At 34.3% G+C, this 21159-nt stretch overlaps 1 protein-coding gene across 3 annotated transcripts in view; it reads left to right on the top strand.

The window, feature by feature from the left end:
* Positions 1–21159, top strand: part of RMDN2 (regulator of microtubule dynamics 2) — a 67151-nt gene that overhangs the window by 11319 nt on the left and 34673 nt on the right. For all 3 annotated transcript variants that reach the window (XM_041756662.1, XM_041756659.1, XM_041756660.1), the window contains exon 2: positions 1175–1642. In XM_041756662.1, coding sequence (XP_041612596.1) covers positions 1191–1642 — 452 coding nt within the window. In that variant the 5' untranslated portion in view covers positions 1175–1190. The remainder of the gene's footprint in view (positions 1–1174; positions 1643–21159) is intronic.

Below are 21159 nucleotides of genomic sequence, written 5' to 3'. Positions count from 1 at the left end.
AATTCCTGTAATGGATAGTATACCATTACTTGTAACATTTCTCTCAAATTGCTAACAAAACTTAATACAGATGTTTACCTGTTTACAATGTAGTGGATATTGGTGAGAAAATAATTTTTGGAACCTCAAAGTCTATAAAAAAGCCTCACTATATTTTGCTCTAACCACAGAAGTTTATTGTACTGCTAATATACTTACTGCTATCTTAAAATCTTGGAAGAAAAGGGGCTTTATGTTATTGTTTCTTGTTAATGGCCTTCTGATTTTAAGAACAGAGATAAACAATAAAACTAGTGAAGATGGGATATACCAAAGAAAGATTGTGGTGCGTTCAAAGTAGCTGAGTTTATGTGGAATTAGGCAGGCTAAAGCTTGAGCCTTGAGTGCAAAACAGTGAAAGTTCAGAGAAAAGAATTAAGAAGAGGACATTTTTGTTATTTTTTAAAAAAGGATCATTTGAAAAAAAATAACATTAAGACCTCAGACAGAAATAGAAATGTAAGGAGCAGAGGCATTCTGGGTCAAAAGGAGAAAGGAGATGAAGCCTGTATGTGTCAGCATTTTTGTTCCCCATGCTGAGTAAAACAGAGATGAAGTGAGCTCCAAACTTGACAGAGCTCTCTAATATATTTTACATTCTAAATCCTTGAGCTTTTAAAATGTTTATTACTCTAAGTATACGTGTGAATTAGGTGCTAAGAAAAAGTTCCTTGGACTTCCTTAAAGAGTAGGTAAGACTCAGAAGTCAGCATACTGATTTTATATAGATAAAGGGCTCTCAAATACAGTTAAGCACAATTTGAATTCTTAAATAGTTTTATTTTCCCAGAAATGTATAATGATGCTTTTACCATTATTTATCATACTCTTTAAAAATATATGATAAAGAATAAATTTCAGGCCAGTCATATAGAATACAAATTCTGAATTAAAACTGATACTTTATAATGGACTTTGGTAATATTCTTAAAGTAAATATTTCTATTGGCCACATACATTTTAAAGGTAAATGTATTTTGCTTATAATACATTTTAGTTTATGATTTATTGTGTGTGTTTAGGTGGGTGTGTCTATGGTGTAGACTTGGCTTTTGTTGATTGAGAAAGCTTTAATATTTTTGTCTTGGGCAAAGACAGAAACAACACTCATTTACATTTGTGCTTTCAATTTTAGAAACAAAACCCAAGAAATGCCTCATTCCACAAACAAAGAGCTGATACTTGGCATCATGGTGGGAACTACTGGAATCAGCTTGCTTCTTTTGTGGTACCACAAGGTTCGTAAATCCAGGAAAACATTGAATTTACCTAAATTTCTTTCCCTGGGTAGTAAGTTTGATTCAATGACTTTTCAAGATGAAATGTATAATGGCCAAGGAACAGCAGCAATCTTTCAAGGAAGGCAGCTTCAGATATTGGAGAAATTAAATGAATTACTGACAAATATGGAAGAACTCAAAGAGGAAATCAGAGTTCTTAAAGAAACCATTCCAAAGCTGGAGGAATATATACAAGGTGAACTTGGAGGGAAGATAACTGTTCATAAGATAAGTCCTCAGCACAGAGCTAGAAAAAGAAGGCTTACCACAGTTCAAAGTTCTGCAACAAGTAATAGTTCAGAGGAAGCAGAAAGTGAAGGAGGGTAAGTTTCTTGATGATGTTTCCCATGTCGAATTATTTATTTCATTATTGCTATTATTTTAGGTTCTTTCATTATGTACTTCCAGGTATATATACTGCTACTAATAAGATAAAAAAAGAAATGATTATATGGCTTACATCATAATTAAAACTATTCAGTAGTGGTCTATATTTAAGATAGTTTACATTGACAAAAAGAATATAAGTAAATGACTAGTACCTCGTGACCTCATATGAGTAATGAAAAAGTCAGTAATTTTTGCCAGAATATGTAGCCTATTTTTATATGTGGCTACCATGTGACCCCTTATGTAAGAACTGTCCAACAAATCTATGCTGCCAATTATCATTAGCTACATTAGCCATTAAGCACCTGAAATGTAGTTAGTGCAACTGAGAAACTGAATTTTTAATCTCATTTAATTGTAATTAATTTAAATAGCCATGGAACTAGTGGCTTACTGAATTGAGCAATGCAGACCTAAAAAAGATTTGAGAATGTACAAGTGATTCAGTTTCATCCTCACCATCCTCAATGGTAATCCTTTGAATTCTAAAACCAAGAACATAAATAATATTCTTTTAGAAGAAAAACATGATTTATAAGTAAAAAAAAAACAAACACACACACACACACACACACAAAACCCCCAGACAAAACCCAAAAAACAAACCCATGCTCAACTAGTGTTTTTGAAGAATAAAAAAGGCAAGCATATAATCACTAGATGTTCTTTAGGGCAGGGACACTATGTTTTCTTTGTTATATTCTTAACACATTGTTCTTGTACCTAGCACAGAGTAGATACCAATAAATATTTCACGAATGAATGAATGTTCTGCTAAGTCACCATGGAATTGGGAGAAGGGATCTAAAGGGAGAAGGAAGGAGAGGGAAGAAGAGAGGAAACAAAGAGTAGGCATAAAAGTGTGATTTCATACATAAAGAAATGTAAATGGTTGATCAAGTCTTTGACATCATGTGAGGACTGAAATTACTTAGTATTTTTATGTATGAACTGGAGACATGACTGTATGAAAAATCTTTCAGATAGAGAAAAGTCACAAACGATAGATCTAGATAACAGGAAGGTCTTAAACATTTGTGTTCCTGAACAAGTTGTAGACTGATTTTAAAACTGGCAGTGGGATGTTTAAAAGGAATTCACAATATTTCTAAATACTCCAGGACTGTAACTTGAAAAAGGCACTATTAATTATTAAGGGTATAGAGAATAGCAACCTAGTACTCTAATGAGGAACAAAGATCCCAACACAACATAGGACATCTGGGAGAGTTCTTGAAGATCACCAATGGTTATACCTTTATGTAAATCTATGGCATTTCCTCCTAAGGAATCCTGTGTTCAACTTTGGCAATCTCATCTTCAAAAGGACATAATGGAGCTAAGGACTAGCCAGAGAAGATCGCCTAGACCGAGATAAGAAACGGCAGTCCTGGTAAAGGAGTGGAGGCCAAAAGGCTGAGTGGACCTTAGTCTAAAAAGACCCGGGTTAGGGTGAGCACAGGCTTGTTCAAGAAATTCTAAAATTCTAGGAAGAGAGGCAACCTTTGATAAGTTTAAGATATTTGGGACAAATGAAAAGAAGATAACTGTGGGACTTAATTAACTTCAAGTAATAGTATAGGCATAAATTGTTTATGTGAGTTCAGGAAGGATTTGTGAAATTTGTGAATAATAGTCACAGACAGCTAATAAGAAAAACTTTAAGATTGATGTAGGTTGTTGCCTACATCATTGCCCCTTCTTGCTCAATCCTGGGTGCCTTTGTTAGCAATAGAATACTAGAATTGAGGCAAGGGAGCCCTCATGACTTGGACTAGATTATAGTAAATGGCTCTTAATAGAGGGAAACTTTCCTATTTAGCTATACTTCAATAAAATAAACAAAACAAGCAAACCAACACCTGCTGTGGATAAGACACAAAGATTTAATGAGGAATAAGGGAGAGAGGAATAAGACACAAAGATTTAATACCCTCTTTCTAAATAAAAACCTAGAGACAAACTTTTAAAATAAATAATGTACTTTTTAAAAACAAGGTCTTTATAAAGTATATTTGTGTAAATTTTACATTACCCGTCCTGATAAACCTCCCACAGTACAAACTGACTGGTCATGGTAAGATACAGTCTTAGCCCCATTAGCATATTTAACGTAAGATGTATCCTTGATACAACAGTGTCCTTGCAGCAAAATTAAAACATCAAATGATAATTGCATGTTCCATACATTAGATTTAACTTTTGCTAAAGGTTTCTGGAGCTTTTGACTTCTCTTAGTAAAGAAGATGACAGTCACAATTTGCCAACACTGTTCTATATAAGAAAAGGGGAGAAAATGAATTATGTCCTTAGGTAGTGTCAAAAACTTGAGTGGATAGATCAGTAGAATGCATTTTCTGCAAACAGTATCTTCTGCATGCCTGTCTTAGTACACAGTATCATTAGGGACAAAGGGATTTATGCCTTTTTAGAACTAGCTAATTTTATCTTGGTTGTGGGGGTGATGCTGCCTGAGGCTTAGATTCCTATACTGTGGCCATCAGAGGGCCTTTTTTTTCTTAGCACTAGTGTGAATGTCTTGGAAAGCATCTGTGCTTCTTGATAATATTATGTTTCAACTGATTTTTTTCTCCCCTGCTCCATGACTTGGAGTCAGTCACTGCCTTGGCAGCGTTGGTTCCTTTCAGTGACAAGTAGTACTAGACAGCAGCATCTTGGTGTGTAGACATGGCAGGGTGATACGAGAGCTTGTTTGGGCCCATTTTAGGTCAGGGTAAAGAAAAATTGTTCTAAATATTTTCAAGGTTATAAGTTCACATCAGTGTTTTCAGCTTAAATGGAAGCCCTTCCTTATTTCTGAAAACTTTTTTAGCTCATTTTCTTTCTCAAGCTGCTCACTGCTTTTTCTCTGTCAGCCTTTATCTGTATTGTTCTATCAAACCACGAGCTTAAAAAGTTATTATATGACAATGTTATGTAAAGCTTTAGAAACCTCTCTTTCAAAAGTTCCATCTTATTCCATTTTAGATTAAAGTCATATCCCATGATAAACTCATAGTTCTTCATTCTAAGTGAGCTTTACAAAGAATAGATGTGTTTCAAAATGAGACATTTCTATTAGGAAAATCAGGGTTGTATAGTGACCCTACGGGCCTTCTGTTTCTTTTTTTTTGACTGTGGTATTTTCCTTATAGTGTTAAGTTTGTATAATAGCTTCAGATAGTGTCAACAGGCACAATTAGGATTATTGGAAAAGAAAAACCCCATAAATCTACCACCAAAAGAGCACCAAGCTATAATACAAGCCACAATACTTAGAACCTTAGATATTACTTTACAAATAATAGAGGATGGTGATGCCAGCAAGACCACAGACAGAAATAGGCTTTTGAGATTTTATTTAAAACTACTTAAATTCTTAGAGTGCCGGTGGCTCAGTTGGTTAAGTGTCCAACTCTTGACTTCAGCTCAGTTCATGATCTTGGGGTTGTGAGACCAAGCCCCACATTGGGCTCCATGATCAACAGGGAGTCTGCTTGGGATTCTCTCTCTCCCTCTGCCCCTTCCCTTGGTCACTTACTCACATACCCACACGCTCTTTCTCTCTCTCTTTCTCTCTCAAATAAATAAATCTTAAAAAAGAAAAAACTTAAATTTTCATTTCATGAGCCAAATATAGTCTTTGCTTTTTATTCATTTATATTTTTTATTCTATTACTTCTGCCAAGTCAGTTTTACTGTTGGACTTCAATTTCTCAAGGCCTTGAGAGAAAGACAAATTCAGATATTCATGATGTGGTGCTTTTGTATTCTTTCATGTTGTAGAAGAGCACATTTGTATACAAAAAATTGTTTTTGGTTTAGAATTTTCAAAAATGAAACATTGCCACATAATTGAAATCCTTTTTTGTAGTCCTTTCTCTCAGAGGTAGCCATTATCTTAAAGTTGGTACAGAGTCTTCCTTTGAAAGCTTGGATTTTTCTCCTATATGTGTATGTTTACATCAGAAATGAATAAATCATGTTTGGTTCTTAAAATTTACATAAATGGTGATATATGGTATATAACATTCTGGAACTCATTTTTGCATCAAATGTTTCTTGGAGGTTTTTCCAAATTGATGTAAGTAAATTTATTTCATTCTTTTCAGTTGCTATGCTGCATTCCATTGTATGAATATGCCTTAATTTATTTCGCTATGGATGGATGTTTATTTAGGTCACCATTTTTTGGTTCTTCTAAACAATGCTTTATTGAATGCCTTCATTTTTCCTTAGGCATGTGTGGAATAATTTTAAAGTATATACTTAGAAGTGGAGGCAGAATTATCGGCCAAGTATAGTGTTATTTTGTATTACTAAACTACTCTTCAGGGTGTACTAGTATTTGAGAATTCTTATTTTCCATACAAATTCTTATAGTTAGACTTTTTAATTTTAGGCAACTTGAAAAGGAGATGAAGTAGTAACTAATTATTATTTCAGTTTGCATTTCCCCAAGCACTAGTAAGATTGGGCATCTCTTCATAGTTCATTTGCATTTCGGTCTCCTCATCTATAAATTTCTTTTAAAAATGAAACAATAGAGGAAGGTAACACTAACAGTTGGTGTCCTCTTTATTCATTCAATGAGTGTTCACTCTGTGCCAGGCACTGTGTAGGCTCTCCATGTACATTAGGAAACAAAAGAAAGTCTTTCCAGTCAAACAGATTAAAAAAAACAAAAACAAAAAAACTAACAAAATGTTAGAGAGATGTTGTGTTCTAGCTTTAACCAGAGCCCCAAAAGCCAAGAACAGATCAGTTAAGGGCCAAGTCCTCTTGCATTCTAAACCTTCCTGGGCAGGACTTGCCAAAAGATGGAAGCCATGGCCAGCATGAGCATGCACTCACTGGTAGCCTGTGAAAGGAAGCCGATGAAGGGCAAAAGAAGCATTTCTTCAGGGGAAGTTGTTCCTTTGCTGGGCATCCCACCAGTATGTGTATGATGCAGAGTGCTATAGAAATGGATAGCATTACTTAGGTAGAATATGTTGCATGAGAAGAGTGAAATGGTGAGTGCAGAGCCTTTTGGAACCAGTACTAAGGGAGAGGGCAGAGGTGGGTGAGCCTTTAAGGAAAGACAGAAGACTGATGATCAAGGAAGTGGGAGCAGGCCTTCAGTGTTCTATTTAAGAAGTCGTTGCCAGACCCAAATTTATCTAGGTTTTCTCCTGCGTGATCTTCTAGCAGTTTTATAGTTTTGCATTTTATATGTAAGTCTTTGTTCCATTTTGAGTTCATGTTTGTGAAGGGTGTAAGGTCTGCATGACCAACCACCCTTTGTCTAGGCCATATGACAGGACTGTGGGGAGAAACCATGAGGAATGATGTGATGGTCCCCTCCAGAACCAAAAGCACATTTAGCAAATTTTCTTACTGCTTGGGGTAAAAGTAGTGGGTTCCCTAAGTTCAGCATTCTTTTCTTTGTAACATAAGTCAGTGTAAATGCAAGAGCCTCCGGGGACCTCTGCATTGCCCTTGTGGGAACTGGGGTCTGGGAAAACCAGCTCAAATATGCCAGTGATCTTACTGCTGGATTTGTTGTGCATAATAAAGTCCTCTCCCTCTGACCTAAGAACCATGTTTGAGACATTAACCGATTAATGTATTAGCTTATATGTAGGGTGAAATCAGATTACCAAACTGACTATTATATGATGAAAAAGAGAGAGCGTTAGGCCTTTGAAGAATAATTTGTTCAAAGGTTTCCCAAAGCAGACTGTTAGGAAGGGAACAAAATCACAAGGTGGTAGTGGGTATTCAGGACATTAAGAAGTAAAAAAGTTTATATTCGAGGCAGTGTTTTATGTCATCAGTGACTTGACACACATACCTATTATATGGATAGTGCTCCAAGTTGGTTTGGAAAAGGAGAGAGCAATATTTCTTCCCTGATAACTCTGTTACCTTTGTCTTTAAATGAGTAGGAGTTGTTTTAAGGGGTGGGGTTAGAAACAGTAGTATAGCCGATCTCCATAATCTGTGCATGTGGCCCACACAATCAGATGGCATGCTTTATTGCCGATGAAGATGAAGCTTACTTCATTCTGGGGGCAGTGATGTTGATCAGGTATGATTTTGTTTTGTTTTCCTTCTCCATATATTTTTGGACCAAAGTTTGTATTGGTGACTTTTCCATATCACTGAAGGGTATAAAAAACTGGGGTGAATAGTGTTCATGTGAAGGTAGAATGAATTAGTAGGCCAGGGGTGTGTAGGGTGGCTAGTGAGAGAGACAGTCCCAAGCAAAGGATCATGTAGATATTATATATGTTACTGCCTTCATCCTGTTTTCTTGTCCCTTGATTTATTGGCTGACTCCTTGAACATGGTGAGGTTAGAATATACATTCCCCCATCATGTGACTCGCAGCTTCTCAGAAAAGCAAGCCACAGAACAATTTTATCTAAACCTGATGTCATGAGATTCTAGAGTCTGCTGTCATCACATTCTGTGCTGTTACCGTGTTAATTACACATGCAACTTAAGTGTTCAGTCTTCTGACCTGTTCCACCTACACAGGGCATTTTATGGCTTAAGGATGATGGCTTAGGAAGGAAAGGAGAGATTTAATTTGGATTAAATTCAATATGGGAGAATGCTTAAGGTAAGCCTTTAAAAAGAAAAGAAAAAAACACCCCACTCTTCCCATGTTTCATGTGCTAATAGTGAGAACATGGACATGTTCAGAAATCAAGCTTTAATGCTTTCTTTAGTTTCCCACAGTAACTGAATATCTGGACTATGGATATTTATCTGAAGTATTCTCTCCAGAGAGGTCTGCTTTATCCATGGTTAATATTTTAAAATGTATTAGTCAACAGGGCATAGATTTATTCTACTTCACTCCTTTAAATATAGTAGTTCCCTGAATCTTTAAATGATCTTCCTAAGGTTTAATTGTTTGGGCAGGTACTGTGTAGGTAGAGATAATCTTTTAGATTAGGGCATTTTGGGGGAATACATCTGTGTGACCATCAATTCAGCTGCCATAATTTTCTCATTCCCTATTGTTTCCATATTGATAAAGTGCATATTACTCTTCAGGAGTCTTGGCAGGTCTCCACCTCTGCTCCCTATTTTTTCCTCATTTGACACTTTTTTCACTCTAGCCACTACAAAGAGGACGAGAACTACCAACTAAATTATCCTGCAGATCAAGTTCCTTCAGACTCCCTGCACCATGGAACCTCTTTTACTCATCGAACTCTATCTCTTGATCCTAAAAGAGCTCATCTATCTGCAGTATTTAATGTCAGTTCACGTAGAGAAAGTAAAAATTTATGTTCTCCATCAAATACATCTTTCTTTGGAAGAAGACATTCTTTATTTGCCAAATTACAGAAAAGCAATATTTTCCCTGACCATCAACAAGGTAGAGCTAACTTTGACTTTCAAGAAAAAAGAAACTCCAGTGATTTGAAATCGTCCTCAAACCATCTTGGCCTTAGATCCCAAAGACTTTTCTCTGCCCCTAAACTAAGTATAATCTCCTGTTATGATATTGCTGGTTTTTTTGATCTTCAATCAAGTGGGCATAACATCTTTAATCCAGATGAAATAGTTTCTAAAAACTCAAGTATTAGTGGTGCTGAAAAATACCTAAGCTCTTGTTCTCCTGGATATAATATTACACATTTTATGAGTTTGGGAGCAAAAGCTAATCCTTCAACCTTTCCGAACACCATTGGTGGAAACACCTGTCAACACAGCACAGCAACCATCCTTTCTCTTCCAGCTATTATTTCCTATTCCTGTCAACAAAATGAAACTGCCACCAACATTGAAGAAAGAGGCCAATTAAGGAAAGTTTCCCTTCATCCTGGTTCTCAAATTCACCTGTACAGATCATTCTCTACCTGTGATTCAGCAGCATCCCTCTCAAAGAGTAACTTCCCCTGTTTTGTGTAATGTTGGATTTTCTTCACTTTATAAAAATGCTACTTGCTTTATTCCACCTCAGAATGATGTTGCTTCAGATTCCTTTGAAGATGAAAACATTGCTATTTCATCTCAAAATGAAGACAGATCTTCATCTATTGCAATTCCTAAAATAAGGTCACCTCAGACTTTCCCCTCTCTTAGAAGGGTAGCTCAAATCAGAAATTTTTCCACCAGACACACTGTAGAAGTCATGGCTCAGCCCTCCTAGAAGTCTCCTATCTCACTAAGTTTCACTGCCTTTTCGAAAAAAAAGACTTCCACTTTGCAGTCTAAATTTAATTTTAATTGCTGTATTTTTTTTTTTGAAAGATAGCTTATTGACATCACTGGAATTTGGAAGTCACAGATTATTAATCTGTTTCAGGCTTCTAACAGATTGACTGCTGACAGGTTGACCTGTCTCAAATTTCTGGATGATTATATTATATTTTGGTGGTCTGAAAATAACATCAAGCACTGATATAGAAGTCTTCTACATGTGCCACATTCTCTGAGAGTTTTTGCATCTTCTTTTATCCTACTCTAGTCATTACAGACAGTATTCCTATGTCATCTATAGAGCTATATTAAGTAATTCACAAATTTTCATTTATATTGGCCTTGTTGGTACATTTCTCATGCCAGATAGCCCACTGACAGATATTTTTACTAATACAAGGATCAAATTATAAATAAAAAAATATTTTAGTTGAAAAATGTAGAATATATTGTAGAATATATGAAATTTAATATAGTTAAAATTGGTATTTTAACTAAAAAATTTTAATGCACATTTGTATGTGCACGTCTGAGACTTCAGAGAACTCTGAGATCAGAGGTAATAAATTCATATATTAGTCGTTATTTTTCAGAGTGAATATTTTTCAGTTTTTCTCCAAAATTTTTACTTTAAAAAACTTTTAAATAAAATTTTTATTTTAAAAAGTGTCTCCCAAAATTATATTTTTGCATAAATATCTTTCAATTTTTTCCATTATATTAAAGTTTACACATATATTTCTCAGAACAAATAATGAAGGAAAAATGCATATAAACAATTAAAAGTACTTACATTAGTATATAGTTGGTCCTTGTAGAAGGAAGAAATTGGCATTATTTTCAATTATTTATCATGATAAAATGCCCCCTAAACCTGTATCATTGGGCTAAGATGTTACTTTTACTTTTGTGCTTTTTCCACCTTTTAGCATGTGTCTTAAAAATATTTTTCTACTTCAGTGTTTTAAATTGTAGTGAAATACAGATCACATAAAATTTACTATCTTAACCATTTTTAAGTTTAGTTGCGTTAATTACATTCATATTGTTATGCAACCATTATCATTATTTGTCTCTAGAACTTTTTTCATCTTCCAAACTGAATTCTCGACCCATTAAACAATCGTTCCCCTTCCCCCATCCCCTGAGCCTCTGGCCACCCCTTTTCTACTTTCTATGTGAATTTGATTCCTCTAGGTACTTTAAAAGAAATGGAATTATGTGTATTTGTCTTTTCGTAATGGCTATTTCACTTAGCATAATGTCCTCAACGTTCATCCATGTTGTAGTTTATGTCAGAGTTTCCTTCTTTTTCGAGGTTAAATAGTATTACTTTGTATGTATATATCCCATTGTACTTATTTATTCATCTGTTGATGGGCACTTTTGTTGCTTCTACCTTTTAGCTATTGTGAATAATTCTGCTATGAACATGGGTGTACAAATATCTCTTCAAGACCCTGCTTTCAATTCTTTTGCTTGTATATTCAGAAATGGAATTACTGGATCATATGGTAATTCTATTTTTAATTTTTTTGAGGTACTGCCATTTTTTTCAGGAGCAGCTGCACCATTTTATGTTCCCCCAAGAGTTCACAGGGATTCCAGTTTTTCCACATGAACGCCTACACTTGTTCTTTTCTGTTTTTTTTTTTTTGACAGTAACCATCCTAATTGGTGCAAGGTGGTATCCCATTGTGGTTTGCATTTCCCTAATAATTAGTGACATTGAGTATTGTGCTTATTGGCCTTTTGTATATCTTCTTTGGAAAAATGTCTACTCAAGTTCTTTACCCATTTTTTTAATTGGGTTGCTTGCTTTTTGTTGTCAAGTTACAGGAGTTCTTTACATATCCTGGATGTTAGCTCTTTATCAGATAGATGATTTACAAATCGGTTCTCCCACCATGTGGGCTGTCTTTCACTCTGTGATTATGTCCTTTGATGCACAGCTTTCATTTTAATTTTGATATCTAAATTCTCTATTTTAATTTTGGTGCCTAGTTTATCTATTTTGTTTCTGTTGCCTATGCTTTTGTTGTCACATCCAAGAAATCATTACCAGAAACAATGTCATGAAGCTTTTCCTCTATGCTTTCTTCTAAGAGTTTTATAATTTTAGATTTTACATTTAGTAAATGATCCATTTTGAGTTAATTTTTAATTTTTGTATAGAGGGGGTCCAGTGTCATTCTTTTGAATGTAAATATCCAGTTTTCCCAGCACCACTTGTTGAAGAGACTACCCTTTCTCCATTGAATGGTCTTAGCACCCCTGTAAATAATTATTTGACCATATATGTGAGAGTACTTCTGGGCTTTCTATTTTATTCCATTGATGAATATATCTGATTTTATGTCAGTCCACATTGTTTTGATGTAGCTTTGTGATAAGTTTTGAAATCAGGAAGTGTGAGACTTTTACCTTTATTCTTTTTCAATGTTGTATAGGCTCTTCAGGGTCCTTTTAGCTTCCACATGAATTTTAGAATGGATTTTTCTCTTAACACAAAACATTGTTGAGATTTTGAGAAGGATTGCACTGAATCTATCAATTGCTTTGGGTAGTACTGACATCTTCACAATATTTGTCTCCAAATCCATGGTATGGGATTTCTAATTGTGTCTTCTTTAATTTTTTCATCAATGTTTTATAGTTTTAAGTATACAAATCTTTCATCTCCTTTGTTAAGTTTACTCCTAGGCATTTTATTCCTTTTGAAGCTATTATAGAGTCATTTTCTTTGTTTTTAAGATTGCTTCTTGTTAATGTATAGAAACAAAACTACTGAGTTTACAAGTTGATTTATATTCTGAAACTTTGCTGACTTTCTTACAGTTTGTGTGTGTGTGTGTGTGTGTGTGAGAGAGAGAGAGAGAGAGAGAGAGAGAGAGAGAGAGAAATCTTTAGGATTTTCTACATAAAAGATCATGTCATTTGCTAAGAGATTTTATTTCCTCCTTTTGATTTAGATGTCTTTTATTTCTTCTTTTTGTCTAATTTCTCTGGCTAGGACTCTTAGTACTGTACTGAATAGTAGTGGCAAAGGCAGGCACTCTTGTCTTATTACTGATGTTAGAGGAAAAGCTTTCAGTCTTTCACCATTGAGTATGATGTTAGCTATGGGCTTCTCACATATGGCCTCTATTTAATGTTGAGGTTGTTTCTTTCTATTGCTGGTTTGTTACACATTTTTGTTTTTGTTTTTAAGTAGGCTCCACACCTAGCATGGAGCCCAGTTTGTTACACATTTTCATCATGAAAGAGTGTTGAATATTGCCAAGTGTTTTTTTTTTTCTGTGCCAGTTAAGATGGTCATGTGTTTTTTTTTTTGTTTTTTTTTTTCTGTGCCAGTTAAGATGGTCATGTTTTTTTTTTTTCCCTAATTCTGTTAATGTGGTGTATCACATTGATTTTCATATGTTGAGCCATCCTTGCATTTCCACTTGGTCATGGTGTATAATCATTTTAATTGTTTTCAAATTCTGTTTGCTAACATTTTTTTGAGGATTTTTGCATCAATAGCCATCAAAGATTTTGGTCTAGTTTTCTTATTCTGTATTTATACAGGTTTAGGATCAGGGTAATACTGACCTAATAGATTGAGTTAGGAAATATTCCCTTCTCTTCAATTTTTTAGGGAATTTGAGGAATACTGGTTAATTCCTTAACTGTTTGGTGGAACTTAACGGTGAAGCCATGTGGTCATGGGTTCTGTGATCTTTTGTTAGATTTTTGATTACTAACTCAGTCTCTTTACTCGTTATAGATCTGTTCAGATTTTCTGTTTCTTAATTCAGTCTTGGTAGGTTGTATGTTTCTAAGAATTTGTCCATTTTATCTAGGTTATCCAATTTGTTGGCATATTATCTTTCATTATACTCTCCTATAACTTTTTTTATTTCTGTAAAATTGATAGTGATAGTTCTCATTTCTGATTTTAGTTATTTGATTTTCTGTTCTTTTTTCATAGTCTAGCTAAAGGTTTGTCAATTTTGTTGATCTTTTTGAAGAACTGTTAGTTTCATTGATTTTCTTTTTTAAAAAAATTCTGTATTATGTTCATTTCTGCTTTAATCTTTTAATTTCCTTTCTTTTGCTAGCTTTGGGTTTAGTTTGCTCTTTTCTTAGTTTCTTAAGCTATAAATTTAGGTTGTTGATTTGATATATTTCTTTTTAATGAAAGCATTTATAACTATGAATTCCCCCCTTAATACTTCTTTCACTGAATCCTGTACATTTTGGTATGCTGTGTTTCACTTTCTTTTCACTCAAGATATTTTCTAATTTCCCTTGTGATTTCTTCTTTGACTCATTTGTTGTTTAAGTGTGTTGTTTAATTTCCACATATTTGTAGATTTTCTGGTTTTCCTTCTGCTATTGATGTCTTCTTTCATTTCATTGCAATGAGAAAAGATGCTTTGTATGATTTTAATCTTTTAAAATTCATGAAGGCTTCTTTTGTGGTTTAATATATGATGTATGCTGGAGAATGTTCCATGTTTACTTGAGAAGAATGTGTATTCTTCTATTGTTGAGTAGAGTATTCCATATATGTCTATTAGGTCAAATTGATCAATAATGATATTCAAGACCTCTGTTTGCTTATTGATTTTTTTTTTATGGAGTTGTTCTATCCATCATTAAAAGAGAGAGATTGAGAGTCTACTGTTACTATGTTACTGTCGATTTCTTCAATTCTGTCAGTGTTTGCTTCACATATTTAGAATGGCTAGTATTTAGTGCATATGTGTTTATTATCATTACATACTCTTGGCAGATTGAGTCTTTATATTATGTAATCTTCTCCTTTGTCTCGTGTAAGTTTCTGACTTAAAGTCATTTTGTTTGATGTTAGTATAGCCAACCCTATTTTATTTTGTTTATTATTTACATGAATCATCTTTTCATCTTTTTATGCCCAACTCATATGTGTCTTCAGTTCTAAAGTGAGTCTCTTATAGACAACATGTAGTTGATCCTGATTTTTAAAAATCTTTTCTACCAACCTGTGTTTTTTTATTGGGGAATTTAATCCATTTATTAAATTAATTATAAATTAGTTAATTAGTAATTTAAATGAATTACCAAATAGTTATTAATTTATTTTGTTTTTTTTTTTTAAGATTTGTTTATTTGAGAGAGAGAGACAGAGAGAGAGAGCAGTATGAGTGGAGGGAAAGAGTCTCAAGCATATTTCCCACTGAATGCAGAGTCCAATGTGGGGCTGAATCTCAGTACCTTGAGATCATGATCTGAGCTGAAATGAAGAGTCAGATGCTTAACCAACTGAGCCATCCATGTGCACCCTCAAAATTATTAATTTAAATTGATTAATAGAGAATAACTTGGGACACCTGGGTGGCTCAGTGGTTGAACATCTGCCTTTGGCTCAGGGCATGATCCTGGAGTCCCTAGATTGAGTCTCACATTGGGCTCCCTGCAGGGAGCCTGCTTCCCCCTCTGCCTCTGTCGCTGCCTCTCTCTCTCTCTCTCTGTCTCTCATGAATAAGTAAAATCTTTTAAAAAAAAGAATAATTCACTTTTACTATTTTACTATTTTCTGTATGTCTTATATGCTTTTGGCCTTCATTTCCTGTTACTGCCTTCCTTGGTATTTACTTGATTTTTTGTAATGACACATTTTGATTCCCTTCTCATTTCCTTTTATGTGTCTTCTGTAGATATTTTCCATGTTTTTACCATGGGCATTGCATGTAGCATCCTAAAGTTATAACAATCTGTTTTAAACAGCTACCAACATAACTTCAATTGCATAGAAAAACTTCTCATTTAACAGCTCTACTCATTTAGTTATTGATGTCACAAATTATATCTCTATATATTAAATATATATAATGATAAATTTATTATTATTTTATGGTTTTCTATTTTAAATACAGTAAGAGAATAAAAAATGGAGTTCTGAACCAAAATTATAATAATACTGGTATTTATATTTATCCATGTATTTAGCTACAGCAAAAAACGTCATATTTTTTCATATGACTTCAAGTTGCTGCCAATATCCTTTCATTTCAACATGAAGGACTCTCTTTATCATTTCTTGGAGAACAGATCTAAAGATAAAGAACTGCCACAGCTTTGTTTAACTGGCATTGTCTAAATTTTTCTCTTATTCTTGAAAGACAGTTTTGCTGGATATAGAATTCTTGGTTGACTTTTTTTCCCCCCTTTCAGCACTTTAAATATATTATCTCACTGCCTTCATGCCAGAAGTTTTTTTTTGCTAAGAAATCCATTGATAATCTTACTGGAGATCCCTTATATGTAATGAGTAGTTTTTCTTTTGATGCTTTCAAGGTTTTTTAAGATTTGTCTTTAACTTTCTACAGTTTTAAGGTGTGTCTTTGTTGTAGATTTCTTTGAATTTATCCTACGTGGAATTCACTGAGCTTCTTACATTTGTATATCCATATTTTCCTCAAATTTGGGGGAGTTTTTAGGTATTATCCCCAAAATAAGCTCTCAACCCCTTCCTCTCTTCTTCTTCTTTTGGTATTCTAATAATATGTATGTTGGTCGTTTATGTTATTTGACAGAGTTTCTTAGGCTCTGTTCACTTTTCTTCATTTCTTTTTTTTTCTTGGCTTTTCAGATTCAAGAACTTAAAATCTGTCTCCAAGTTTGCCAATTCTTTATAATGCTTGTTTGAGTATGTTAATTCCCTCTAGTGAATTTTTCAACTTATTTTATTTTTTAAGCTCCAGAGTTTCTGTTTGATTCTAAAAAATAATTTCTAGTTCTTTGTTGGTATTCTCATTTTGTTCATATATTGTTTTTCTGATTTCTTTTTGCTCCCTCTCCATGTTTTCCTTTAGCTCTTTGAGTACACTTACAAGTATTATTTTAAAATTATTGTCTTAATAAGTCTAAAGCCTGTATTTCTTTAGAGTCAGTTTCTGGAAATTTATTTTATTCATTTAAATTGTCCCTCCTATCCTATTTTTTTGTATGGTTTGTGATCTTTTGTTGAAAATTGCACATTTTGGAGTGCCTGCATGGCTCAACTGGTTAAGCGTCCAACTCTTAACATTGGTTCAGGTTTTGATTTTGGGGTCATGAGTTCAAACTCCACAGTGGGGCTTCAGCATGGAGCCTACTTTAAGAAAGAAAAGAAAATTGCACATTTGGAAAAACAGCCATATATCCTAGCCTTTGTTGATTGGCTCCATGTAGCAGAAGACCCTTGCTAATTAGCCCAGTGTTCTCAGGTCTTTTCTAGGCACTAGTTTTCCCTGGACCTGTGTGTGTGTGTGTTTTTTTCCCTCCCTAATTATCCCATATACATGAGTGTTTTAAAATATCTTAATTTCAGTGAGTCTTACCCCTGTTCTTAGATGTCTCATTGTATTTCTCTCTATATAATCTCTTGTATTCTTCTCCCCATAATGTCTTGCATGGAGTCACCCATGAGTTTGTAGGACCCTTTCTAGTTCTCATATGCCACAGTACCTGCTACTGCTTACAACCACCTCCAATCTGATATTGAAATGATGCCTTCATTTCTGTCTGAGCTCTGAGGCAAGCAAAACAGAAAACAGTCTTTCAGGAAGTGGTTAGACATGCTAAAACATTGCAAAGAAGTTCCACTCTTTTCCTTCTGTCCCAGGGGAGGAGCTGGGAATTGGAAACTTTCCATCTATGCAATATGATGCCAGAGGTGAGGCAAGGATGAACAAAAATACTATGAAGTTTCCTACCATTTTGAGTATGGCTTTTTCTTGATTTGGCATTCTCTTGGTTGCTGCAAATCCTTGACTGGCTTCTAAATCTCCCACAAAGCTGTTTCAATCTGTCTATTGTTCATCTAGTGTTTCCATGTAGAAATAAGGGCCTACAGCTTCCTCTGTGCTATCTTGCTGACTTCAGTCTCCCTTGGCATTTATATTTTTAAAAAATTGGGAAATGAGGTATCGGGTAAAGCTGAGCAAAAGGTACTAGATCAGGGTGCCTGATATAGAGAGATGGCACAGTACTGTAGGTAGGCCTATTCTGATGCAACGCAGATTGATTTTGGAAATACAGCACCTTATTTTCATAGAAAATAATGTCATCTTCCCTTTAAATTGTGCAGTGATACCTTCAGAGATGCTGTTGTTGCCATTGAAGTAAGCAATTGATTATGCAGAAGAAATGAAAGGATAAGGGAAATGGCATAGTACTTATTCAAATTGGGAGCAGAAAATAGGGCCAGAAAAGTATACGAAATTCCAAATGCTTGTAAGTAATTTTAACATTTAAGGATGAATCTCTCCAGACCTGCTTAAAGACTGTGGGAAAATTCTGTTTGACATCAGATAGGCTATGAACTGGCTTTTTTTTTTTTTTTTTTTTTTGCCCTACTACAAATCTAAGCTCTAACACCAAATTAATACATATGTTTGAATTTTCCCAAGCCTATTTAGATATGCCCTATTTTTTAAATTTGCTTTTAAAACTTTCTTATAATTTTTGATAAATGCTCAGTAATAAGTAGAAGATTCTTGTGCAAAGGAGGAAAACACTTGAGTGTTTCTAAATGTGGAGAAAAGACTAACTTAATGTTCTCTTTTGTTTTATTGGTCAGTTTGTCTATTGTTAATACCAATACCATGTTGAATTCTTACAGCTTTATCTTTTATATACTGTAGTCCTGATAGCTATTATTTAAAAGTGTCTTTGCTCTTCTTGCACTTGCCCTTCCATATTAATTTTAGAATCAGGTAAGTTCCATAGGAAAAACCATTTTGGTGGTTTTTTTTTTTTTAGATTTTATTTATTTATTCATGACAGACACACAGAGAGAGAGGCAGAAACACAGGCAGAGGGAGAAGCAGGCTCCATGCAAGGAGCGTGATGTGGGAGTAAACCCCGGGTCTTCAGGATTACACCCTGGGCTGAAGGCGGCGCTAAACTGCTGGGTCACTGGGGCTACCCCCATTGTGGTTTTGATTAGAATTGCATTAAAGTATAGTTAAATTTGGGGCCATATGAAATTGGTTTAATGTTAACTTCTCTTATCCATGGATATGGTATCTTTGTCCATTTACTTAGATATTCTTTATTGCCCTCAGATAATATTTTTGTGATTTTATATAGAAAAGTGAAAAAAAAAAAAAACCTATGTGGAATTTTTTTCTTAGGTACTTTATATTTTTCCTGTAAATGTTTTGTGAAATTAGATTCTCTAACTTGTTTTATAGATATAGGGACATAATTGATTTTCAAAAATTGATCATAAATGTTGATTAGTTTTATTTACTTATCTGTAAATTCTGATGGGTTTTGTATTCTATTCCATAAACTCTGGATAATAATAGTTCTGTTTCTTCTCTCTCAATTCTTATAATTTTTGTTTTCTTCTAATATTGTGCTAACAGGACCTGTAGTACATTGATGAATAGAAGCAATATTAAACATTCTTCTTTATTTCTTATTTTAAGAAGAATGCTTCTAATGTTTCACCATTAAGTGTGAAATGTATTATAGTTTTGGCATATAACTTTTTGTTCAGAAGTCCCCTTCTACTCCGTTTATGGCTTTGGTATTTCTTTGTCTTAAAATAGAACAGAATTTGTTGAAAAAAAATTGGTAACCACTGAAATGATCATGCAATTTTTCACATCCTATCTGTTGTGCTAAAGAAATGTTCTAGGGTTAAACTGTGCTTGTAATTCCTGAGAGAAATCCATTTTGGTTATGATGCATTCTTTCATGTTTGTTACAGTTTTTTGATATTTTTGATGTCTTTGATATTTTTACATCTATATTTATATATGAAATTGGTCTATAATTTTCATTTCTGCTCTAGTCCAGGTTGTATTTTAGTGTCAGGTTTACCAGCTTCAAAAAATAAGCTAAGTGGTGTTCCTTCCCTTTTTTTGAATTCCTTAGAAGAATTTGAGTAAATCTAATTCTTTGGATATTTGGTAAAATTCCCCATGAAAGAAACTGACACTCTCTCTTTCTCTCTCAATCTCTGTCTCTGTCTCCCTCTTTCCGTGTGTGTGTGTGTGTGTGTGTGTGTGTGTGTGTGTGTGTTGAAATAATATATAGAATCTGGCTTAATTTATTTAATGGCTGCAGGAATACTCACACCTTTTGGGATTTTTTTCTTATAAAAATAAAATTTTTATTGAGATATATTCATATACTGTAGAATTCACCCCTTTAAAGTATACAATTTGTTTTTTTTTTAATTTTTATTTATTTATGATAGTCATACAGAGAGAGAGAGAGAGAGGCAGAGACACAGGCAGAGGGAAAAGCAGGCTCCATGCACCGGGAGCCCGACGTGGGATTCGATCCCGGGTCTCCAGGATCGCGCCCTGGGCCAAAGGCAGGCGCCAAACCTGCTGCGCCACCCAGGGATCCCTAAAGTATACAATTTGGTGGGGGGTTAGTTTATTCATAGAGTTGTAAGGCCATCCTGACTAATATCCAAACACTTTCATCAGTAAAAAAAAAAAAAAAAAAAGGCTATGTACCCTGTATCCACACATTGTCTATCTCCCCTCATCCCCAGGCCCTGTCAACCATTATTCTTACTCTCTGTTTCCATGGCTTTGCTTAATCTGTACATTTCATGAAGTGGAATCTTACCATATGTGGCAGGCCTTTCACTAGGCATAATGTGTTCAAAGTCCATTCATGTTGTATCATGCACTAGTACTTCATTCCTTTGTATTACCAAATAATATTCCATTGTTTACTCATTTTGTTTACCCATTTGTCCGATGATGGGCATTTGGATTGTTTTCATTTTTTGGCTATTAATAGGAATAAAGTTTCTATGTACATTCCTATACAGGTTTTTGTGTGGACATATGCTTTGAGTTCATTTGGGTGTGTACTTAGAAGTGTAATTGCTGAGTCATATGATAACTCATGTTAAACATTTTAAGGAACTACTGAATTGTTTTCCAAACTTGATGTACCATTTTACAATCCCACGAGAAATGTAGGAGGATTCCAGTTTTTCTACATCTTTGTCAACAGTCATTGACCTAGGAGGTTTGAAGTGATATTTCACTGTGCTTTTGATTTGCATTTCCCTAATGACTAATGATATTGAGCATCTCTTCATGTATTCTTTGGCCATTTGTTATCATCTTTTGATGAAATACCTATTAAGTCCTTTTTCCATTTTAAATTGAATTATTTGTCTCATTATTGAGTTGTAAAGGTTCTTTATATATTCTATATCAAATATATGATTTTGCATTTTCTTCCATTTTGTGAA

Source organism: Vulpes lagopus, chromosome 5 (assembly GCF_018345385.1).
Source record: "Vulpes lagopus strain Blue_001 chromosome 5, ASM1834538v1, whole genome shotgun sequence".
Taxonomy (NCBI): domain Eukaryota; kingdom Metazoa; phylum Chordata; class Mammalia; order Carnivora; family Canidae; genus Vulpes; species Vulpes lagopus.
This window is presented reverse-complemented; position numbering and strand designations above follow the sequence as displayed.